At 48.9% G+C, this 23,566-nt stretch overlaps 9 protein-coding genes across 9 annotated transcripts; 6 read left to right on the top strand and 3 right to left on the bottom strand.

Annotated features, from left to right (window-relative positions):
* Positions 1–1,516: 1,516 nt before the first annotated feature.
* Positions 1,517–3,567, top strand: N7484_003016 (transcription factor TFIIIC subunit TFC1; the record flags this gene model as incomplete). The annotated part of the gene is made up of 5 exons (XM_057113436.1): positions 1,517–1,657; positions 1,714–2,017; positions 2,068–2,145; positions 2,199–2,307; positions 2,379–3,567. 5 exons carry the CDS (start codon positions 1,517–1,519, stop codon positions 3,565–3,567), a joined length of 1,821 nt encoding a protein of 606 aa, XP_056973576.1.
* An 842-nt stretch (positions 3,568–4,409) lies between these two features.
* Positions 4,410–5,561, top strand: N7484_003015 (ribokinase; the record flags this gene model as incomplete). The annotated part of the gene is made up of 1 exon (XM_057113435.1): positions 4,410–5,561. One exon carries the CDS (start codon positions 4,410–4,412, stop codon positions 5,559–5,561), a length of 1,152 nt encoding a protein of 383 aa, XP_056973575.1.
* A 1,308-nt stretch (positions 5,562–6,869) lies between these two features.
* On the top strand, positions 6,870–7,925 carry N7484_003014 (uncharacterized protein; the record flags this gene model as incomplete). Its single annotated transcript, XM_057113434.1, has 2 exons — positions 6,870–6,981; positions 7,036–7,925. 2 exons carry the CDS (start codon positions 6,870–6,872, stop codon positions 7,923–7,925), a joined length of 1,002 nt encoding a protein of 333 aa, XP_056973574.1.
* Positions 7,926–9,626: 1,701 nt separating this feature from the next.
* On the top strand, positions 9,627–11,162 carry N7484_003013 (ribonuclease H family protein; the record flags this gene model as incomplete). The annotated part of the gene is made up of 1 exon (XM_057113433.1): positions 9,627–11,162. The coding sequence occupies one exon, from the start codon at positions 9,627–9,629 to the stop codon at positions 11,160–11,162; it is 1,536 nt and encodes a 511-aa protein (XP_056973573.1).
* Positions 11,163–11,532: 370 nt separating this feature from the next.
* On the bottom strand, positions 11,533–11,902 carry N7484_003012 (CVNH domain-containing protein; the record flags this gene model as incomplete). Its single annotated transcript, XM_057113432.1, has 2 exons — positions 11,533–11,717; positions 11,770–11,902. 2 exons carry the CDS (start codon positions 11,900–11,902, stop codon positions 11,533–11,535), a joined length of 318 nt encoding a protein of 105 aa, XP_056973572.1.
* A 696-nt stretch (positions 11,903–12,598) lies between these two features.
* On the bottom strand, positions 12,599–14,937 carry N7484_003011 (MCM DNA helicase complex subunit MCM5; the record flags this gene model as incomplete). Its single annotated transcript, XM_057113431.1, has 4 exons — positions 12,599–13,091; positions 13,151–14,553; positions 14,603–14,729; positions 14,801–14,937. The coding sequence occupies 4 exons, from the start codon at positions 14,935–14,937 to the stop codon at positions 12,599–12,601; spliced, it is 2,160 nt and encodes a 719-aa protein (XP_056973571.1).
* A 450-nt stretch (positions 14,938–15,387) lies between these two features.
* N7484_003010 (vacuolar protein sorting-associated protein 54) lies at positions 15,388–18,762 on the top strand (the record flags this gene model as incomplete). The annotated part of the gene is made up of 3 exons (XM_057113430.1): positions 15,388–15,604; positions 15,671–18,527; positions 18,576–18,762. The coding sequence occupies 3 exons, from the start codon at positions 15,388–15,390 to the stop codon at positions 18,760–18,762; spliced, it is 3,261 nt and encodes a 1,086-aa protein (XP_056973570.1).
* Positions 18,763–20,766: 2,004 nt separating this feature from the next.
* Positions 20,767–21,429, top strand: N7484_003009 (class I SAM-dependent DNA methyltransferase; the record flags this gene model as incomplete). Its single annotated transcript, XM_057113429.1, has 1 exon — positions 20,767–21,429. The coding sequence occupies one exon, from the start codon at positions 20,767–20,769 to the stop codon at positions 21,427–21,429; it is 663 nt and encodes a 220-aa protein (XP_056973569.1).
* Positions 21,430–22,219: 790 nt separating this feature from the next.
* On the bottom strand, positions 22,220–22,987 carry N7484_003008 (NYN domain-containing protein; the record flags this gene model as incomplete). The annotated part of the gene is made up of 1 exon (XM_057113428.1): positions 22,220–22,987. The coding sequence occupies one exon, from the start codon at positions 22,985–22,987 to the stop codon at positions 22,220–22,222; it is 768 nt and encodes a 255-aa protein (XP_056973568.1).
* Positions 22,988–23,566: the final 579 nt, after the last annotated feature.

Genomic DNA, 23,566 nt, shown 5'->3' with positions numbered 1-23,566 from the left:
AGCCACGAGGGGAGGTGTAGTGTTTTGTATCGATCGACCTAGTAGGGGCAACGTATGAGCGCTTTTGATCATGGCAGATATAGGAGAGGTATGAACAGCGAAAACAGAATCTGTGCGATTGGAATCAAACAATTCCAATTAATTATAGTCGGGCCTCAATGGCAGCCAACTTCGACAGTCCTTAATGGGCGATGTCGCAGCACGCGCACGGGGCAAGACGCTTGGATGTTGGGGGAAATGGACCCAGCCAGGTGAATGCAATAGCAAAGTACAGTCAAGACATACCTCTGTGGCTCGATATGAAACAATTGGAGTGTTGGGGATAGAGAAGGTTTGCGAAGCAGCGTAGAGGTCGATATGAGGTGGACGTTGCTTGATCCGCTCAGAAGGATCTCCGTGTCGCTTAGTGTTAGGTTGGGAGCGGGGGGATGGACTTCGAAAGCGCCAGAGCCACCGGATTGCAAACGCACGACCAAAGCCTGGGTCAAATGGTCTGAATACGGGCAATAGCGAAGGGCGGTAAATCAAGAACCGGGGTTGCAGGTAGGGAGGGAAGTGGTTGGGTCAGAAGGTGGAGAGGAAGCGGGTGTAGGTGAAGGGAAAGGCGGGTTCTCCTGGCCGTGATGGTGATGGGAGGGGCTGCAGCAGGTACAATTTCTTTACACGGAAAGGATTATTCTACATATATAAGGAAGCCTCCTGATTCTACGTGTTAAAAAACCTTTGCGACCGATGAATTTACTTGAATATCGTACTACAAGCGAGTCCTCTAAAATCGTCATGGCTCCTGTGTATGCGTTTTCCCGCTTCCTGACGCTTATGTCATTAGTAGTCACGTGGACAGCAGGGGCAATCGGTAGTGATTGAAATTCCAACAGTGAAGGTTCTTGTGTGAGCAGTAATCAATATTGGAGCGTCAGAGGCTTGGTAATAGCGTAAATATATAGCAAGCCTAAAAAACACTAGTACTTACTTGGGTGGCGAACTCCAATCTTCGAAAGTGGGACGCTAAGGCATAAGCCGAGATATAGTTTTATTTCGGTCAAAGTAGATTCTCAAATTCTCAAGCACTAAATGAGATTGAACAATGATATAGCTGGATGCTAGCTAAGGTACAGGATAGATACTATCTTTGATCATACATAAAATTTAGGTCTGTTCTGATGGCAGTCTCACCTCTTCAGATACTGTCATTCCTTGACCTTCAACAAAACGGATGGTGATTAGTCATCATATCCGATTTCCCCAAATCGTCCAAGTTGATTAAGACTGACCGCGATAACAGAAATGGCTGGTGTTGAGATCCAAGGACAAGGATCAAGTGCGTACTGCAGAAGCTAGCGAGGCTTTCTTGAAGCGTGCGGAGATTCAGGCGACTCCACCAAAGTGAGCTGCAGAGGAATCATTCTTCCCTCCTTCCGAGTCGCAAAGAACGCTGCGACAAGTCCAATACAACCTCTGTGACCGTTGAAGGTATTATGCCTCTCGGTAATAAAAATACCACAGAGTCATAAAAATGGACGCACCCCGAGAGGTTAGGACGGCCCCGTCATACAATATCCCATCTCGACAGCTGATCAGCGTGGAGCACCCTGCCGTCATTCGCAACATTGACAAAGCCCTTGAAACACTGCAAGGCAATACAGGAATCAACAAAGTGAGATAAGAGATTCACCCACAATTCAGAGAAATACCTATTCTGACCAGTCATAGATCATGAACCCAACTAGAGTTGATGCTCCTGCGCATCTGATACTGCGACCGGAAGATGCCATGGCACGACCTCTCGTATCTACAGTTGGCCAAACAAACAATATCTTGCTCAAAGTGAAAGTACCGAAGCGAACTGGCCGGAAACGCAAGAGAGGATCTGATGAGCCGTTCACTGATGGGCCAGAAGATGCACCAGGCCCTCAGCGACAGACATCCAAAAATCTGATGCGCTCTCTTCGTGATAATCCCTCCCAGTACAAGATCCAGGCAGTCGGGAAGGTTGAGCGTACCCATGTGTTTCGAAGTATGTTCGAGCCTGGCCTCTTTCTGTAGGCCCCTGCTGACATTTGATAGGTATGCCGGATTTTGTTTACTCCACAGCCAACAGCGTGTTCGTCCAAAAGTTCCGGGATTATATTGTCCCATATGACTGTGAGTAAATGTAGTGTCGAATTATTTCACGACTCAAGCTAAGACTACAACAGTAAAAAAATTAAAACAGTTTGATATCGACCTGGCAAAAGGTACAATTACAGACGCGGATATCATACCACCACCGGCACTTAGCAGCGAACAGGTTCCGTTCCTCTACATGTATGTCTCGTCTACATACGTTCTGAGAAAAGTCCCGAAAGAACTCGAGCGACTGACTGTATGACATCTAGGTACCGCCAAAATCCGGGCGTTAAGCAAACTCTGGATGAATCTGGCCGAATAATCACGGAGAACGTCCAACAAGCCACCAAGATTCGCACTCATCTTGTGGCACACGATATTCTTGAAGTCCCCAGCAAACCTCAAGAAAGCCTCCCACCGATTGAGACTCTCGACGTCATTCTGCGTAGGGTTATCGAATTCGTCAAAGAACTCTTTGAGAAGCGTCCTATCTGGACACGCCGCGCTATTCGAAATTTCCTCCACTCGGATGAACAACGCTATCTTCTTCGTCTCGCAATTCCCTATGTAGGATACATCTTCCGCGCAGGACCATGGCGTGACGCCATCATCAAGCTTGGTGTCGACCCGCGCACTTCCCCAGAGTTCCGGCACTACCAGACCTTCATGTTCCGCCTAATGCCCGGCGAATCCGATATAGGTCGAGATGGTAGCCGTCGCGACAGATATGCCCGTCTGGATCCAGAAACTCGAATTGAGATCCCCGATTCTAAGGATTCCTATATCTTTACGGGAAATTTACCCCTACACAAAGATGGACGAATCTGGATGGTCTGCGATATTACAGATCCCCTTCTCAAAAGTCTCCTCTACCCCCCCGAAGAAAACTCTGAACCTCATCTTCGAGAGGAGTGTGAGATTGTCTCAGATGGTTGGTTTGGTAGCGGAACTTTGGCCAAGGTGAAGATCATCATGCGTGCCAAGATCGCATCGTTACTTGAGGGCGTCGAGCCTGACGACGCGGATTACATTAAGGTTTCCGAATTTCCGAATTTTGCGAAAACGGAGGCTGAAGTCACTGCCAACTTCCAGGTTGATCCGCGTACCTCAACTCCCAAAGAGATTTCGTTAGCAACGGAGATTCGTGCTGCTATCAAGAGTGCTCCGCAGTGGAGGCGAATCAATGCGAAGGATAAGGAAGGAGAAGAGAGGAAATGGAAGGGCAAGGGAGCAAGTGCAAACCAGTCGTCACAGACAAGAGAGGCGGAGATAGAGGACTATGAAGAGAGACATTCAAAAGAAGCGGAGAGTGAGGGCGAAGAGGAAGAGATGGAGAGGGTGGAGATATTGGAGGAGCAGGTTGCGGCTGCACTGGCGGCTAGGGAGGCTGCTGAGGAAGATGAAGACGAAGAGGGAAATGATACGCAGGAAGGGGATGACGACGATGAAGAATACTGAGATCGCACTGCTGAAATTGTTTTCCGTTCCCCCAAACTCAGCGATAATGATGACAAATATAATCCACCAATACTCATTTCACCATCAAAATACAGGCCACGTAAGGGGACCAGAGAGTAATACATTAGGGGAAAGTTATGATGATATTCTAGGTCAACAAAGCGGGAACAGCCTCGAGGGTAAAAGGAGTATAGCTTTGTGGGTGAAGACGGAAAGGAGATAGAATCATGGCTGGGAGGGGGGATAAACACATAGAAGGGAGCCCGAAAAACAGCATAGAAAAATGGAGGCATGTGAGTTACCTCAATAGGTGAACGGATCAGACATAAAGAGATGGTGACTCTGACCACAACGGGGGTTTATGTTAAGTTGTCAATTTACAGAGCTTATACAGAGATCGGTCTGAGCTTGAAACATAACCTTTTTTTTTTCTTTTCTTTTTTGATTCTTTTCAAAATCTACATAGATACAGAACGCTAGACCAAAAAGAATGGACACGAGTCCAGCATACATATATAAGGAACGTAACTGTGGAAAAGCTCATAGTTAATTCGGTAGAGCACGGTGGGTCTGCCATGCTCCACCGAGGACGCCCCCCGCAGCCTCAAGTTCTCAACGCTCCTCTTTCAACAAACCTGCAATGCCAATTTTGATAAGAATACACTGAAGACAACAGCGACTGCTCATCTTTGATAACCCAAAACATACTCTTCAAGTTCAAACCGAATTTATCCCGCCAATTGCCTTTTAACCCCACACCTACCAACCCCACCTCCCGACAGCTCACCGACTCCGACATACAACTTTCCAGTTGAATAACCCCCGAGGTCAAAACTTCCATAATGGCGCCGCTTATCCGAGTAATCGGATCTCTCAATGCCGATATGGTATCCGTCACACCGCGATTCCCTTTCCCCGGCGAGACAATCACCTCCTCATCCTACTTCCAGAGCGCAGGCGGCAAGGGTGCCAACCAAGCCGTCGCATGCGGACGGATGTCACGAGCAAAGCCCCAAGCTGAATCTGAAGGCCTCCATACCTACAGTGATGTCCAAGTCGAGATGGTCGGAGCCGTAGGCGCACGAGACGGTCACTTCACCGCACTCCTGAAGCCGACATTGGAGAAATCCGGCGTAGACCCATCCCGGGTCCGCATCATTGACGATGCATACACCGGCGTAGCAGTGATTATCGTTGACTCGTCAGCTGGAGGCGAGAACCGCATCGTGTTTTCCCCCGGTGCAAACTACCAGGGAATGCAGCCGGACCCCGACGTTCTGGGCATGGCGCTCGCAGCACCCGTGCCCGATGTGATCGTGATGCAGGGCGAGATCCCCGTTGACACGACAATCTGGTTCTTGCGAGAAATTGCAACATTCAAGACTAAGAACCGTACGGCTGGCAAGCGTGGCATCGAGCGTGGTCCAGACGTGATGCTGAACCCGGCCCCGGCTCCACCAGGCGGGCTCCCGGAGGACATCTATTACGCCGTTGATCATTTGATCTTAAACGAGACAGAAGCGGAACTGATGACCCCGCCGACCGAACAGTTGCTCCGCATTGTTCCAGACGCCGATAAGCTGGAAAGCAAGGAGAAGGTGGCGAGATACTTCCACAAGCTGGGCGTTACCTATGTTCTGATTACGTTGGGGGCTAAGGGTGTCTGGTATAGTGCCACAGATGGTGGAACCTCTGGACCCAGTGATGGGGTCCGGCGCTTCACGAACGAGCTCCCCGCAGCCCCTGTGTCTCAGGTTTTGGATACCACTGCTGCGGGCGACACTTTTGTGGGGGCTTATGCCGTCAAGGTTGCGCGGTGGCGCGAACAACGCCGCGCTGAAGGAAAGTCTGGGAAAGACATTACAGATGAGGAGAAGCCGTATCGGTATAAGACTGTTATGGATGAAGCTATGCAGCTGGCTGCGCGTGCGTCCGCTCGGGCCGTGGAACGGCTGGGTGCAATGGATAGCATTCCGTTTGAGGATGAAGTTTAACCATATTTTCTAACTCAGGGTAACCTTCACCATCACCCGTGCATGTACATTATATCATAGATCATGAGTACGAACGTGGAACTTGACGCACAATGTGGGATCAGCCCTGTATGTTACCCCTTGTAGCAACTCGAGGGTGGCGTTGTCGAGGAATTCGTGCAGCAGCATGTGCAATGACGGGGTGCATTTGATCCGTCGATTCCCGGGAAACTTAAGGCCCTGAGATCGTGGTATTCTCCTGACAGGTCCATACTTCACGACATAGATTCTAGAGCGCCTACATAGTTAGCCTAGAGGGGGTTGGAGGCATTTGCCAGCCTTGTTCGATATCATGTGTCACTGGGCAGGCAAGTATGAAAAGCTGCACCACTCAAACACGGTGTGCACGTATCTGCAACCCATGGTTTCAAGGTGCCCCCGAACTAGCGGATATGAGTTCGGAGCCAATGATGAATGATGCGTTGGCACGGATATACAGTTCGCGAAAACTGTAAGGGAGGGGAAATTTGACGCGGAGCGTGTCGCGTGTAGAGGTATTGGATACTTGATTGTACGCGCTGCTGGGGGAACTGGCTATGTACCCACTACTCCGACGCGTCAAGATTACTCGGACGTGATCGGCATTCACATTAACACTCATGAGCCGTGCATCTTTTCTAAATTAAGGATAATTGAAAATCAGAAGTAGCTCTGATTTATTACCTATACCCTGTGAGGTGCATCTTCATTTATTGAGGAAGGCTCGAGGTTGATGTAAGGTAAATGGATAGGTACAGCGCGTCCGCATTCCATTCTTACATTGTTCTTTTACATCGAGAATTCGGTATAATTGGATTGTATGCATGAACGCCACGTAGACTGGTATCCAATTAACTCCATCAAGGGCGCCTTGCGTAGGAACGCGAGAAGACGCGCGCTGCACTCGGGGCTTGAAATACTCCCCTTTCGCCCAGTGGAACCTCCTTGCTCCCTCTTCACGACCAAACTCTAGTTTCCATAGAGAATCCAGTATAACTATCCTCCGATCCTCTTTTCACTCTCTCAGCCGTTCCCATCCTGGTTCAGTAGTCAACTCTATCCACCTCATTCTTTCCTTACTACACTTGACTCATTTCCATACTGGGTTTTCGAACCTTTTTTGTTCCTTTTTTAACTTTCGGCATTTACTATTCCTCTTCTCATTGATCTTTCCCGTCCAAGAGGGTCGCTATACTTCAAATCCGGTGTCTAAGCGTAGACCGCTTCTCCCCACTTAGCGCCGCTACACCACCAAAACAAATCCCATCTCACGCGCCTGACTCCTTCACCATGGCGACTCTCACCATGACCCCTCCCACCCGTCAGCCTTTCGCTAGCCTGGACACACCCCGAATGGGCTCAGTCATGCGGTCCAAGCTGAACCGCCAAAACATTCAAAATGGTAAGCTTTCCAGTGTTTTGATTTGATATCCGGCCCCAAACCAACAGAACCCAGGCGTATCCCTCAAAAGCTCCATCTTGGAAGACTCAGAGAACATCGATCCCTACACACGCAGTCTGTCCGCAAAGCGCAAACGCTCTCTGGACGATGACGAAATCTCCAAGGGATCGCCCAAACCCCTCAAGACATCCCGCATCGCCCTCTCAACCCGTCCCAGTGTCTCACACTTCTCCACCCCCTTGAAGACAATCCCATCCACACCTAAATCAGCACCAATTCTCAAACCTGCTGGTCGGACTCCACCCAAGTCATGCAAGGCATTTGGCCGCCGGTCGGCCATCGCCAAATCAAGACCCGATTCTGGAAAGAGAGCTGTGGCTCGTCCTTTCTCCCTTGCTACGGCTCTTAGCCAGTCCAAGCCTGCTGCCAAACCGCAATCCCAGCCTAAGAGCTGGTTCTTCGATATCCATGTCGACTCTGAGCAGGAGGAGATGACGAACCTCATGCAGCATTCTACTGGTGTACTTGATATCAGTGACGACGAGGGTAAGACATCTGTTGACGCACGCGGTAAGGAGAATGTTCCACCTTCTGAGCTTGGTATCGATTTGCCCCGTAGTAGTCAGGCCGTTGCCATGGCTGCTGCTGCTGAGGCGAGGAAGGCGGAGAAGATGGAAGATGATCGGTCTCCACTTGGTGAGCTGACGGCTTCGGATTATTATCCTGAGGACTGTAATGCTTTCTCTTATGCTGTTGTCTATGACGATGATTGTCCGGTCAAGGTGACGTCTATGCCGCCGCCGTCAGCCTTCTCGCCTGAGATTACTACTTCTATTGCTTCCTTGCTGGAGACTGCTCTTCCGGCTAAAGTTGAGAGCAAGGCGGAGACAGCTGAGGCTGGGGCTAAGGCTGTGTCTGCAGAGGACAAGACTGAATCCTCTTAATTTCTTAATTGTGTTTGTTGCATTGCATTGGTCCTGGCGTCTGTCTTTCATCCTATCTGTTCCTTTTTGAGTTTATGATGATGAGTTATGGAAAATGGTGTTAGCGTTTGTTTTGATATCTGGAATATTTGCTTGATATGAATACCCGTCAATGTTGCTGAGTTGCTGTTAATTTGGGGTTTTGTGCTTGATTTATTTGCTTTCACCTGATCATTGAGCACTGTTTGTCATGTCTGATGCGGGTTCACGATGTATACAGCTAGCTGCCTTGAATAGTTTAGGTTAGATTATTAGTCTAGGTCCAATGATTGAAATGATTTTTTTGAGATACCTTTTATTCCACGTCTATCTTATTGTCGCTCAGCTACTTATGAAGTTCTTCCCACGTTTCGGAGATAATCTCAATGTCTCATAGAGTCTCTTGCTATCCTTGAGCTTTACGACTATGCCAGTTCCCATAAATATAATGGAGCCATTTGCACAAAGCAGAATTGAAACGCATTATCTCAAGATTGGCAGATAGTAGAAGAGCTGGATTCCCAATGAGACTATCTGAGCCGACTCACTAAATTATATACACCTCATGCTGAGTATCGAATTGCTCTGCCATCGCAACAAGGGCGTCAAGGTCGTCTTGTGTTTCTGCTGCGGTAGAAGTGGTCGACGACAGTGTGGATAAAGCGTTGTAATGCAATTCGTGCTTCCGGCTCTATGATTAATCAGGCATTGAGGATGTTGTAAGCACTGGGACGACCCCGTACCCGAGGCCGCTGGAATATGCTCGGCTAATATGAGGACCTATCCTATTGGAGCCTCTTCTAGACTGGGCCGCTGAACTGACCGGACCAGTTCACAATGTGTTCAATCAAAGCAAGAAATAGCTGTTGAGTGGATTTGGGAACAATGACCATCATGATGCAGGGTCGACCCTCAACCAACCTTCTTCCCCTCATTCACGTTTAAACATAGGATACCTGAGCCAATCAAAGCTCACTCTAGCTATAATGTGGCTTGGGGAATCCTCATAATCTTAAGAAGAAGTGGTACACACGAGGAAGCGACAGAGGAAGTGACGACCGCATCCTTTAATTGCGGTCCAACGCACCTGCCGGAAAGATATCTTCGAATTGGAAACACAATTTGACCGGTGTCTCTGTCTTGACTTTCTTTTCTAGAGTATAGATAGACTGTGTCGACGGCATCATGTTGGATTACCACTAACGCAGATCATTTGATAAACGGATTCACGAGGCTCAGATCTAGAGTCTAGTAAGTTTCCAACAACAAAGCTGAAAGAAACGCTTTCCCAATCGAGCCTGAATGTGAATGGTGTTTGTTTTCGCAATACAAAACGAAAGTAACCACGACTCCCTTCTCTCTCTTCCACGAGGCTCTATTTCCTGCTGATAAACCATACCCTTTTATTTTCCGCGTTACTTCCTTTGTTGACTCACTTCCACAAGTCACAATGTGAATGCCTCACCTACATTGACCCCAGAACCAATTTCCCTTGGTCGATGCATTGTTGTTGTTTTCTATTCCTTTCGAAGCCCACAAGCTCTAAAGCCCCAAGAAGCTACCCAGCTCTTGTTCAAATCTGCCCCAAAGATCTTTTGTCCTGTTTTGTTCGCATCCATGAGTAGCCATTGGTCCCCAGATATGGAAGACTATCGGAGACATTGTCGTCCACAAAGACGAACTATGTCTCCATCGCCGAACCCTGATCGAAGACCGCGAGAAAGACATCGAAGTCCTCGACGAAGAAGCCGGAGCCCTGATCTGTACCCACCTATCACGTCTGAGACTCGACAAAAATGCAAAAGTCGACGAAGAAGAAGCCGAGACCCTGATTCCCACCGATCAAGAAGCCCGCACGAGAGAACATATCAGTCACGGTCAAGGCGTGAGAAGGTGGCAATCAATGAGAGACTGGTTATTGACCTGGTCACCCCCGAGCCAGAACTTACCGTGCCTATCCCCGTTGCCGACAAGACCGTCATCGAAGAGATTAGTGCCGCAAACATCTTCCATTATTCCCAAACTTACACTGTGCCAGTCGAGCAGAGATCCCTTTCCACCATTGACCTCGCCCAAGCCCCTTCTTCTCTACCCATACCCCGACAAGCCTTTCTTCATGAAGAAGAAGAACAAGGAATCCATAGGATAGCGGCCGCTTTCCGGGGACCTGAATCAGAGTGTGCGGATAGAATCCGCACGACTTTTGCTGATGCATTTGGAACCTCCCGAAAGCTTGATCTAATCAGTCGCCCTCCCACTCACCTATCCACTCACCTCCCCCCACACAGTCACCCATCCCCATACCGGGGGGCCACTCCTTTGAAGGAGGCTGACAGTGATACACTTGGAGGTCCCCCAAAGCCTGACCTATCCAGCCAGACACTCTCACACCCGACTGTAAGCCTTACCAAGGACATTGATCTTGATATCAACGCTGTACCCAGTTCAAGCCGATATGTCATTGCTAAAAACCCTGAGCCCTTCAGTGGTACAGTGGTAAATGACCTAAATCGCTTTGTTGCCAAAAGATTGGCTTCAGAAATGTTGGATACGCCGCTTTACAAAGACGGTGTGTATCATTACATATTCTGGACAGATGGCTCGTTCTTGTCGCCAAATCATGGTAGCTACGGCGGCGCAGCAGCAGTGTGGCTAGACCCCGAATGTCTGGAATGGCACGCGGTCAGGGAAAAACCTCCTTACCTACCAACCAACAGTGATGATCCGGAATTATTGGGGATTGTGTTAGCGCTGTCGCAAGCCTCGAGCTTCATCGCTAAATTCCAGCGGACTCACCCGTCTATCCTGGATGCTCGGCACGAAGTTTTCGTTTTCACAGATTCCTCTGCATCACTACATATGATAACCAGAGCCCATCTGACCCCGTTATACACGGACTTGGTTAGGGATCCGTTGCTCGCAAAGATTCTAGAGACGGGTACAGCACTGAAGCGGCTAGGCGTACACACCCAGCTGCACTGGGTTCCTGGACACTCTGACGTCCTTGGCAACGAAATCGCTGATCGTGAAGCTAAAAAAGCTGCCTACGGCAAGGACATAGGACGACATGTATCTAGCGGGCAATGGATTAGACCAAGCTCTGTTTCCATAAGCCGCACGACAGACCGCACGACAAGCCACACGACAAGGAAGCATGAAGAAATGATCACCCGGGTGAATGCTTTGTTACATGGTGATGACTACGTTCCTCCCCTATGATCCGCACTATTGTGAATGTATGTATGTCTTGTATTATTTTCAGCCTCCCGGTCGTCCTTGTGAATGCATAGTTTCAAGTCAAATTGAACAGCCTGACCATACTGAACTTGTTTAGAGTATAAATAATGCCAAATTTGAAATAGCAATGAGGTTCTTTACAGCGAAAAAGTAATCTGTCGTGTGCTTATTATATATTTTAACACTGGACGGGGCTTTTATCAATTCTTTCATTACGAATCTTCGTATACGCACATTGATGATCCTACCAGATCAAGTCCTCTAAGGCCTCGTTAATGCAATCACTTGTCAACAGCCTATGAACTAGACAGCTTGCCTAGCACAACCCTACCAACGACCATCATAAACAGGATCAAACGAACACAAACTCTCCATTCTCGTTAGCAATCCGCTCCGCCAGATTAATATCCGCGTCAACCTCCTCCCCCTCCATGTTAATCAACTTAGCCCGTAACACAGGCGTCCCATCCCCCTCCATCGAAAATTCAATAGAGCGAGCACTCTCTTCGAAATTCTGTCCACCCCAGCAGAAATGGCCTGGAAGCCATTAGCACAATACCAAACCGACTCAGGTTAGCGTGATCCTCACCATCATCATTACCGATAAAATCATTCAAATCAATTTCAGCGTCTCGTTCCTCGTCCTCCCCATAACGCAGGGCAGCTTTGAGTATGTGTCCATGCTCAACTTCGATATTGGATCCTGACTCGTGGAAACTCATGGCGAGCGTATTAAGAGATTGGAAAGGTAAATTGGATTGTATTGAAGTGAATTGTGATAGTCAAGTTTACAGAGCGAACAACAGCTTCCTTTTATACCCGTTCTTTATCCGGGATTGACAGCCTGCAGCTCTTGTCCAACACATGTCCTGGATCTATTTGCTATCCACGTCCATGTGGATTCTTGGTGTACACATATGGGGCTGTACGGTGTAGTGAGGAGAAGGATTGAGAAACGTACCCTGCGCTGTCAATTCCTCCGTGGCGTCCGATGCAGCCCTAATACCCAGCCACAGCTAGCCGTAGGGCTGGCGCTGGCTTGGCGCCTATAATGTCGCATGAGGCGTTCAGTGCCAAGAAGCGCGCAACTGGTTTGTGGAGTTGAAAAAGGGTCCGATTATGAGAGATGTGGGCGAGAATGCTGGTGCCTAACTTCTTACACGGCTTTACGGAAGTGAGGGTCTGCCGAGCATAATGAAATGCAGACACCAAGGGCTTGGCGGTTTGGTTTGTGAAGTCCTGTGGTACAAAACGGATGTTTTGATTGAAATTATGAATATGCATTGGGTTGAAAATATGCCCCTAGGTTTGATATCACGCAATCCCCAACTCCGCCGAAACAAATGCGCCGTAGAAAGTTCCTATCACCCCATAGTACATTCGGTATATTCAAGTCAACATCAGAATCATAAGGTCGTCTATGCAGTGTTTCGGTAGATTTGTGAACCACCGGAGCGAATCTGGATGGTTTCTCTCCGCTGCAACACGATGATGGCGCGGTTGAGAGCTTGCTCGGTATAACCCTTGCCATCGACGAAATCACGACGAAGTGTCGCCAGGCTGGTACTCCATCCGACAGGAAGACGGCGCTTGAGCTCGTCTTCAATCTTGGAAGCTTCTTGCATGAGATCCTTATTGCCTTGGCCATCGCCCTGGGTGACAGCATCCATAGTTGAGGCAAGGAAAAGTCGGATGGCCTCATCCACGTGGGCCTCAGTGGCAATGGGAGAGAGGGATAGCTTGGCTAGAGACTCGGTGATACGGACAATAGCCTCAAGTTGACGCACAGTAATGGGGATAGATGATTTGACGTTGGACTCAATCTCGCTTCGGTGAACTTGCTTTCGGATGGAGACGAAGTAGGAAGAGAGTTTTTCAGCGGCCTCGGGTGAAAGACGAGGAGCACAGCGACTAAATATACCAAGTTAGAAATGCTGACGAAAACTGGATCCGCGGGATAGATTACTCACCTTCGGCAGTAGCTGATATAGCGCTTCATCTGATCGACCGGAATCTCGGCTTCGACCTGCTCCTGCATACCACGACCGCCCATGTGAACACCCATGACGTGACGAGCAATTCTCTCATCACGGCCACGCTCATGATCGTCCCGAACAATGAAAATCATATCGAAACGGGACAGAATGGTAGTCTGGAAATCGATGTTCTCGCCCGGGGTCTTCAAATCATCATATCGGCCAAAGACCGGGTTGGCGGCGGCCAAGACTGATGTTCGGGAGTTGAGGATGGTTGTAATACCGGCCTTAGCAATGGAAATGGTTTGCTGCTCCATAGCTTCGTGAATAGCCACACGATCTTCATCACGCATCTTATCGAACTCATCAATACAAACCACACCGCCATCAGCAAGAACCATGGCACCACCTTCCAGGTAGAACTCGCGAGTGGTGTGATCGCGCTGCACAGAGGCAGTCAAACCGGCCGCTGAAGAACCCTTTCCGGAGGTATAGATGGCAATTGGAGCCGCCTTTTCAACGAACTTCAACAGTTGGGATTTGGCAGTACCAGGATCACCCAGCATGAGAACGTTGATGTCACCACGAAGCTTCATTCCATCAGGCAGGATCTTCTTTGAGCCACCCATCAGAAGACAAACGATGGCCTTCTTGATGTCGGCATTTCCGTAGATTGACGGAGCAATGCTGCGAGCCATAGCCTCATACAGGTCAGGCCGACGGCTCAGCTCCAAAAACTCTTGCTCTTCTTCTTCCGAGAAAATTGAATTACCCTTGGCAGTCTGATCGACATCGGTGTTCAAGCCAACAGCACGCAAGTACGGGTTACGAATGGCTACCGCAGCTTCCTTCTTGCCGCCCTTTGCCTGATAAATCGAGAAAATACCCATCACGGTACAGCGCGAACCGGGGACGACTCGGTTCGCAAGGTATCGGTCGGCAGAAATCAGGACATGGCGGGGCAACTCACCGACCGGCACCTGGTCAGGGGCCTCCTGAAGCTTGAGAACCTGCTGGTCCACAAACTGGCATTTCTCATGGTGCACCACATAGGGGTCAAGGGGGCATTCCTCACCAGGCTGGTCGCCGGGCTCCTTGTGTCGTCCACACCGTCTTGGGAGGGTCAGACCGGCAAATCCACCGTCAACATGGATGTTTTCGCTGTGATCGCAGTTCTTGCAACGGATATGAACAATGGTCGCCTTTGATGAGATGGTGGAAGCTCCGATGACGATACCAGGAATACGGACAAGGTGAGAAATATTAGTGGCGTTCAGGTCGCGGATGGAAATATGCGATGCTGAGGAGTGGAGAAGCAGTTGGTGGGAGGGAAGGGTGATGTCTCGGTCACCAGAGTAGACAATGCGACGAGTGCAATCCTGCAGAGCTAATTCAAACTACTCAAAGTTAGACAGAGTCAAGTTAGTGGGTAGGGATATTCCTTACCAAAGGAATGATATCAGCGGGCTCTGTGGTAAGTTTGTGTGCTAACTCCTCATTGAAGGAGATAAGGTGGGCGATATCAATATCACAATAGTATTGCTTCACAAGCACATTCTGCCGTAATTGATCTCTGTAAGGTTCTTCGAGTCAGTCCTGAAATACAAGCCACCCTGAATTATGCATGATTAGTGGATTCCGTACCGGTAGATGAATGCATTGTCCAGCTGGAATTGTAGCACAAAGTCCTTTAATTTATTTTGAATGGCAGTTTTTGACTCATCAGCACCATTTGTACTGGGCGCAAGAACGCTCAGAGTGTAAGGAGTGCGTCTATCCATGGTGTTGGTGGTGCTTTGTGGTGTGGAGGGGAAGGAAGGACTTGCAAAATTGAAGACACAAGGGAGAGAACTTTTGGGGGAACATCTTCGCGAGCGCGACGCGTTCCTTCCCATAGACGCGTTAAGTGGAATTCGGCCTATTCCCTGAGGCAGAAATCACAGGGGCGGAGTAATGTTTAATCCGGGGGCTAGCGCCTTTCCCGATTGGGTAGAGCTGGGCATGGCACCTTGGAAACAATGCCACGACACCTGCTTGGCAGTACTCACCAAGCCTCGAAATAAATCAAGATCTGTGGCCCCAGTACCCGGAGCTTCTTGCTGAAGGTGGACGCGGATCTAGGGCCCTGAGCTCGGCGGTCTTGTGGTTGATCTGTCATGATCAGATAACCCCGAGCTTCCCCAACGATCGACCCCGGTGGCTGTCGCATCCGCCGTGCGGACGTGGACAAGATGGCGAACAGCCCGCGCAAGTCAATTGACAGCCTGGCGTCGGGCGCATCCACGCCATCTATCTCACACTATTCCACGACCCAGCTGGAGTCTCCTCGTGTTCCCCCTCAACGGTTCCCCCTGAGGAGGGGATCCACGGCGAGCTCTATCGTGAGCATTGGAGGGATCCTAGAGGTCTCACAGCACCAAGGGTCTATTGCGGAATCAGGACAAAACGGTAAGATACACATATGACCGTATGCAGACCGGGTAAACCAAAGAGACTAATGTGAGATCATTGCAGCCATTTCGACCCTCTTGCAGCCCCCGATTATTCGAACAGGTTTAACCACTCATACCGCTGTTTCGGCTACTGGATACAAACCTCCGTCGTCCCGCGACATCCCACCGGTGACCTTGACAAACATCACCCATGTGGACTCGAAGGTCTTCCAGCCGTACTTGTCGCAAGTCGGCTCACTGTATGATGTGTTCCAGCAGTCGAAAGAGAGCACCGGAGAAGAAGGCGCAACAACCCCGAGCGTTAAGTCACCCAAGCTTGAACATAAAGATTCTTTGCTGCCTTGGAGCCCGGAACGGAGGTCTTCAACCATATCGACGAGCTCACGGCCAACTTCCCCTTATGATCCACGAGGCCGACGGCCCTCATTTCGCGGTCGAGGCCCTGCAGTAACACCGCTGTCGACAATCCCATCCGTTTACCTTGAGGAAGACTTCCACCTGGAGAATCCTCGAACCTTTGACGTGATATCAGAAAAATCGGAAGTGGTGAGACCACCCCGGCCTCCCGTGAAAGACGACCAGCAATCCAATGGAGGTGCGTCGGAGCCCGTTCAAACCGGCAGAAAAGCGCTTGCCACCAATGCAATTCTGCAAGAGAAGCTTTCTTGGTATATGGATACTGTGGAGATCCATTTGATCTCCTCTATTTCGACAGCCTCAAAATCATTCTTCACTGCATTGGGTTCACTACGTGAATTACATGCGGAGGCGGCCGACTCAGTGGAACGAATCCAGGTCCTGCGCCGAGACCTCCAGAAAATCGACAAGGAGATGGCATTGGGTGGCTTGAAGATCGTTAATCTCCGCCGACGAAGAGAGAATGTACGCATGCTAGCTGCAGCCGTGGCTCAACTGCGTGACGTAGTAGAGTCTGTCTCTCGATGCGAGGATTTGGTCGAACAGGGTGACATAGAGGTTGCCTCTGACGAACTCGAAGAGGTAGAGAAATTAATGTCTGGTGAGAAGTTATCTGATCGCCCCGCCGAAGAAGATGATAAGGACCTCCCCCGACGAGCGATTGATCTTCGAAGACTCAAAGCTCTTGATGGTGCATCTGAAGACCTTGCCCAATTAAGACAGCGTATTGGAATGGGATACGAAACCCGTTTCTTGAATGATCTTCTGGGCGATTTGCGTGACCACGTCCAAAACGTGTCCTCCGATGCCACTTTGCAGCGCTGGGGCTCCTCTTTCCTACGTCAACGAGGTGGAAACCGTCCTGTATCGATGGTGTCTCCCGCATACATGAACATTGATAATGATTTACGATCCAGATTGCATGTTCAGCTCACTGGACTTGCAAAAGCTCGCTTCACCACGCCTGCGGCAACCTCCTTTAAGGGGGCAGTATTGCGTGAGATGAAAGGGCTTATCCGAAAACACTTACCCAGCTCAAGTGATGACGACAATGAATCCATGGTATCAGTTTCAACCGTTGGGGACCGTCAGCGGAGCCAGCAAGAGAAGTCTTCCGTTCTTGCACGTAACCTGCGTGCTCTTGATCCCGAGGATGCCTATCAAATGCTCTTAGCGGTCTATACTGGTATTAGCGAATGCCTCCGCCGATTGAGCACACAAGTAAAGATTCTTCTGGATATTGCTAGTGGCCTCGAAAACCCCCCGACCACTGGTGTGAAGTCGCCTCGAAGCCCCAACACACAACACATGAACCAGGCTGTCAAATCTCCAGATGGACGTCCGTCACCTTCGGCTCAGATGGCGCAGGACGAAATCTTACAGGTTTTGGACATGTCAAGTCTCCTTGGTCAAGCGGTAGATATTGCTCAATCCCAGGTCACCAAGGTTCTGAAAGTTCGATCTGAACAGACAGCGCAGCTTTCCAAGGAAGAATTTCTCAAGTACTTTACTCTCAACCGTCTGTTTGCCGACGAGTGCGAGGCCATTTCTGGCCGAGGTGGCACTGCACTTCGGACAATTGTAGGTAATCAGATTCGTGACTTCATCTCCCGGTTCGGTGAGTCACAGCGACATCGCATTGTCAAAGTCATGGACGCGGACCGATGGGATGCGCGCGATTTTGGAGAAACAGAGGTTACCATTTTGACCCGCATCCTGGACGCAAGCACCAAGGACATCGAGGCATGGGCTGAGGTTTCCAAGATCTGGATCCCATACACCGAAAAAGACCAGACCAACTCTTCAGAAAATAGCTCTTCCGTCAATGGATCAGGCAAAGAGAAGGTGCGCAGTGCGGTTATCGATGAACAGAAATACATCCTGCCAGACTCAGCCGTTGCCATTATGTGCAGTATTGAGGAGTTCGAATTCCTCATGGCAAACATACCTAACATGATCCAAGACATTGCACCTCAGCTGTTAGAGATTCTGAAGCTTTTCAACTCCAGGTCTTCTCAACTGATCCTTGGCGCTGGTGCAACGCGTAGCGCGGGATTGAAGAACATTACAACCAAACATCTCGCACTTTCATCCCAAGCATTGAGCTTTGTTGTTGCGCTTGTGCCGTATGTCAGGGAATTCGTGCGTCGTCATGGGCAAGGAAACCAAGTCATGGCCGAGTTCGACAAGGTCAAGAGGTTATGCCAGGAACACCAAAACGGTATTCATGAGAAGCTTGTGGACATTATGAGCTCGCGCTCGACGGTCCATGTCAATGCCATGAAGAAGATTGATTGGGATGCTGAAAATGATTCTTCTGTCGTTCATTCCTACATGGAGACACTAGCCAAGGAGACGGGCACACTTCACCGTGTGCTGAGTAAACATTTGCCCGAAATGACTGTCAATATGATCATGGGTCCTGTGTTTAATAGCTACCGAGACCAGTGGGTCAAAGCCTTTGACGAGGCGAGTGTCCAGTCTGAAACTGGTAAAAAGAGGTTAGTCTTCACGGTCATGCGCCTAGGTTCTGTACTAATGTTATTCAGGATGCAAATCGACATCGAACATTTCCGAACCAAGCTTAGCAAGATCGACGGCGCTGGCGTCCTAGGAGATAAACTTCTCCAGCTTGTGCAAGCGAAGAGTGTTGCTGCCCCGATGTTCGACTCCGAGCAGCCCGAGCCTGCCAACGACGAGCAAGAAGACGACGGATCTGGCTCTGCCCAATCCTGATCCATTCACTCTTGACATCCCCGTACATTTATTTCCTTGATACATGAACGCCATCATGATCCCACCTTATACATATAATTCCTCACACAATCCCCGGAGGTGGCGCATAGCTACCGTCATGGTTTTTTTTAGACGCTGTACAGAAGCATTCTAGTCATTTGCTACGCATTCTCATCATAGCCTGCCCACGATGCATTGATAGAAACCTTGGAATAGCCCGGCGTTTCTTGTGAGTGACTCGAAATTAACTCTGCTTAGCGTTTATATTGGTAACAACTTCTGTCTTTCGTATTGTAAATTCCCATCCCTGTATGCTGATTACTTTATACTTATCCAGGATCAACCTTGGAAGGCCAAGTTCTTACACATGTCACAATCTCCGAGACCGCTTCACTCAAGCCAATGTACTTGAAATGGTTCCTCAAAAACCTAGCTTTGGGCATTACGTCTCTCAGAAGTCAAAAATGGCATCATATCCATCCTGTAAGAAAGAAGACCCACCTGGGCACTAGGCTCACTTGGACTTTGACTCTATTTGACAATCATATTCAGTATTAGAGTTCCTAGAGGTGGACAAATATACCCCTGTACTCGGACGAATTGAAAATTTTGCCTTGAATTCAACCGTTTTCATTAAATTGAGGGGAAACTGCACGATGTAGAGACCCAGAAGCACCACTAGTATATTGGCTGCATGTACCACACCATCTATGCCAAGGTGGGGCCCGACGAGCATGTCTGAGCCCATAAAGCCCTTTTCTAGGCTTATGGCGCTTATGCAAAAACAAATAAATTGGCAGTTCAAGACTTTAATACTATGATGATACTCATACCAGCCATTGACCTCTCAGAATCACTGTGGAAAGCACAATTGCAGGCACGTTGTGAAAAGTGCGGACGTAAATTGCCACTTGAGATCCAGCCTTCGGAGCCTCTTCGAGCTCCCCACATGCTCTCAGCCCCTCTTTTGGTCCTCCACATCTCTTAAAGACAGCAGTGAATGGCTGGGAGCACTGGCCCCCGGGCCCGCAATGCACCACGTCAGATCTGCCCTAAGACGATCGGTTGACTATTTCTGCTGAGTGTCCCCTCACGGGCATCAGGTACCGCCCTGAATCAACCACTCGTATCTTTACGTGAAGAGAATGGATCCATCGTGGTTTTGAGAATGATGGTGATCAAAGCCACGAAAGCCACAATGCATTGGTTAGGAAAACGCGACTGAATGTTACTAATCAAGGCTTAGCAGCCAAACCGCGTGGAACTATGGAGAGCGATCATATTGACAGGAACGAATCTTGAGGATTGATTGGTTGAACACGATCTTACACAACTCCTTTACGAGAATGGATCATGTTCTTCCTACTGTATATTGCGAAACTCGACCTAAACCTAACTCGACCTAAACCTGTTTTCCGTTGCACAGACGCCTCGAGGGAAATGCCAATGCAAATGCAAGTGGTCTCCGCTGTTGACGATGCACGCGGGGATATGCTATGACTTTATTGGTGCTGACGATTCAATAGTGTTTTATCCCTCATTGTTGAGCGTCTGCCGGGCAGTGTAGGACGCCTTTGACCAAACGGTGGATGCGGAGAGCGGGAAAGAACAGCAACTGTAGCGATCCTTATTTGCGAGGTGGTGCATTTGTTGAGGATGGTTTCATCCATGCATGTTGCGTGCCATTCATTACTCGCAGATGCCTTTCCTTTTCTTTTCCTTTTTTTAGCTACGGCGGGGTCGGGGTATATCGGGGATCATGATCCACCGACATCATCGATCGACGACGCGGCATCGCTTTGGGTAGGATTCGCGAAACCCCGCATCTTTGCGTATCTGGAATATTTGTAAAGGAAAATACTAATACATGTAGTTTTCAAACTTATAAGAACGAGACATGTACGAGCTTGAATTGAAAGAAAAACCAAACCATTGCCAACAGCAATCTTACGACTCTTTGAACTTCTCTTTCAACACATCTTTCAGGAATCAACTCCTGTCACTATGTCTCCTGCAATCCCCGCTCCACCTCCAGCTCTGTATCTTCAACAGGCCCGAGACAGCCCTAACAGTAAAGAATGCATGTCCATCTACGATAAATGGGCTGCAACATACAACGACGAGGTTGGCGATGAAGCTCAGAGCTATGTTGCCCCCGTGCTCGTTGCCCAAGCAGCCATGAAATACGCGAAAGCCAATGGCCCCGCGAACAGCATCATCCTTGATGCTGGCTGTGGAACTGGACTCGTGGGACAGGCCCTTTCAATTGCCCGCCCCAAGGCAATTGATGGCATTGACCTATCTGTCCCCATGCTTGACATTGCCAGAGACACTGGCGTTTATCGGAATCTAGATCAAGCTGATATGACCCAACCCATTGCGAAGCCGGACGAAACCTACGATACCGTTGTGTGCGTTGGCACATTTACCCTTGGCCACGTTGGCCCCGATCCTGCCCTACGCGAACTTGTCCGAGTTACTAAGACGAATGGCATCGTTGTTGCTACTATCCTGGATGAGATTTGGGTTTCGGGTGGTTTCAAGGATGAAGTTGCGAAGTTGAAGGCAGAAGGTGTGGTTGGTGTTACTGAGGAACTTATAGACTATGTAAAAGGTCACGGCGACAAAGCGGTGCTGGTTATTCTCGAGAAGCTTCCTCGTTCTTGAATCTTGGAAGAGCCCAAAGCGACTGATATTTCCCAACGCGCCAACTGTTTGCACGACCCAAAGCGACAATCACGACCGATCGAAACGCCCAAACGCTCCAGTCTAGCTTCGCCAACGCGGGTTGACTCTTGTGCAGTTTTGTTTTTCTTTTCTCATTTTTCTATGTCATTTCTTTTTCTCATTATAAAAACCTTGAACAAAGAGTAACTCTACTTGCCCATGATCGGCTAGCCGGGTGGATTTGTTGAAGCTGTAGATACTTGACGTAGACTAAAACCAAGGTTTAGCAAAAAGTTTGTTGTATTAAATATATCTGGCACATGTCGGGTAGTTTACTCGGAGCTTTATGGTAGATCGAATCCTCAGTGCCTCAAATTACTTGAACTATGATTTAGACCCCATGTCATTTACATGTTTCACACCAGAACACGTTCCGCTTATGACATGTTTTACAAGGACCTGTGAAAGTGACGAAAATGACGGCTCCTGGCGCCAGAAACGCCACATTTCCACCGTAACTTCCAGCCGCCGTTTGACCACCTCGTCACCCTGGACACTATTCCGTAGGGCTGGCCATTCGGAACCCCATATATCTCGCCATCTCCAGGGCTCATCCATCACTGCTCATTTTTCAAAGGTCTCATGGAAGAATGCCCAGACAAATTACGATGGGCATGAACACGGTAGAGGAGAGTAGGATGGTATTACTAAATAGCAATAGTGGGTACGCGAAAGCGTCACATGAGCGTATAAACGACATAAAGCACAGTAGTAGTGCGGCTCTTAAGACTCATTTTTGAACGGAAACTTTAGGCTTTCGACGCCTATCGCGTACGTAGGTCTCCATACATGAGCCCTCCTGATGGGAGCGACGTTGGATTTCGAACAGAGAAGAAGCCTTAATCAGATCACTTAGCTTATGGTACCCGTAACTACGAGAGTCAAAGTCAGGGAACTTTTTTGTGAGAAGCTGACCTACGTCAGAGAGTCTAGCCCATCCTTCGTCATCCGATGCTGCCTCCACTGTAGTTCGTAGCTGACTTGCTAGGTGTTTATCGTTTTGAGCCTTTTTTTCTGAAGAGGGATTCCCGGGCACGATAACACTATCGGAATGTGGAGCAAGCTGATCAAGATGCACGAGGTTTTCGGTGTAGATGAATTTATCGCAGGCGGCGACGAAGGGCTTAGGCGTCTTTTGCTCGCCGAGTCCGTACACATTAAGTCCTGACTCGCGGATGCGAGCGGCTAAACGCGTGAAGTCGCTGTCGCTTGACACAAGACAGAATCCATCATACCGGTTAGAGTATAGAAGATCCATCGCGTCTATGATCATAGCGCAATCGGTTGCATTTTTTCCGTGTGTATAGGCGAATTGTTGGATTGGTTGTATCGATTGCTCAAGAAGCTGATCTTTCCAGCCCCTCAGATTGGGACTGCTCCAGTCTCCATAAGCTCGCTTTGCATGAGCTGTGCCATATTTTGCAACTTCGGAGAGGAGGCGATTGATGCCGGATAATCGTGCGTTATCCGCGTCGATGAGAACGGCGAGTTTGGGCATAGTGTCACCAACCAACAAGAAGGACATGTACAAGTGAGGTGACCAAATCACAAATACACTTTCGGCCCGTACTATCAAGAAAATATTGTGAATATAGACTACCAATACCGATACGATGATTTACACGTACTATTCATTTAAGATATGGATTTTATAGACAAGTCATGACGGCGTACATACGTGATTGATTACTAAGGGTGAATAACAAGGACTAAGTCGGGAATTCACGTTATAAAATGCTTTCAAATTTCCATTCAGTCGAGCCATGGGTATGCCTTTCTCCATTTCGGAGTAGCAAAGCAATCTTGGTACTATATTCGGGTCTGGGTGGGGTATCGACCCGTCCCGACCTCAACGCAGTAGGCAGAAAGGGAATACCGGTCGCCACTGCATATTTGATAAGTACAACAGGTAAATGGAACGAGAGCAACATTGATGTCTAAGTAATCCAACTCTACTGCTCTAATCAGACTTTTGGAGAATGTAGTGATAATAGTTGTACAATATTTCATATTCAAGCGTAAGCTATATGAAAGCCCTGGGGATATATCCAGACTCTAAATAATTTCGTGCGCACGT

The sequence above is a fragment of the Penicillium longicatenatum genome, assembly GCF_028827895.1.
Source record: "Penicillium longicatenatum strain IBT 33135 chromosome Unknown contig_2_segment0_segment0, whole genome shotgun sequence".
NCBI classification, from domain to species: Eukaryota; Fungi; Ascomycota; class Eurotiomycetes; order Eurotiales; family Aspergillaceae; genus Penicillium; species Penicillium longicatenatum.
The sequence above is the reverse complement of the archived record's forward strand: the minus strand, read 5'-3'. Positions and strand labels throughout refer to the sequence as shown.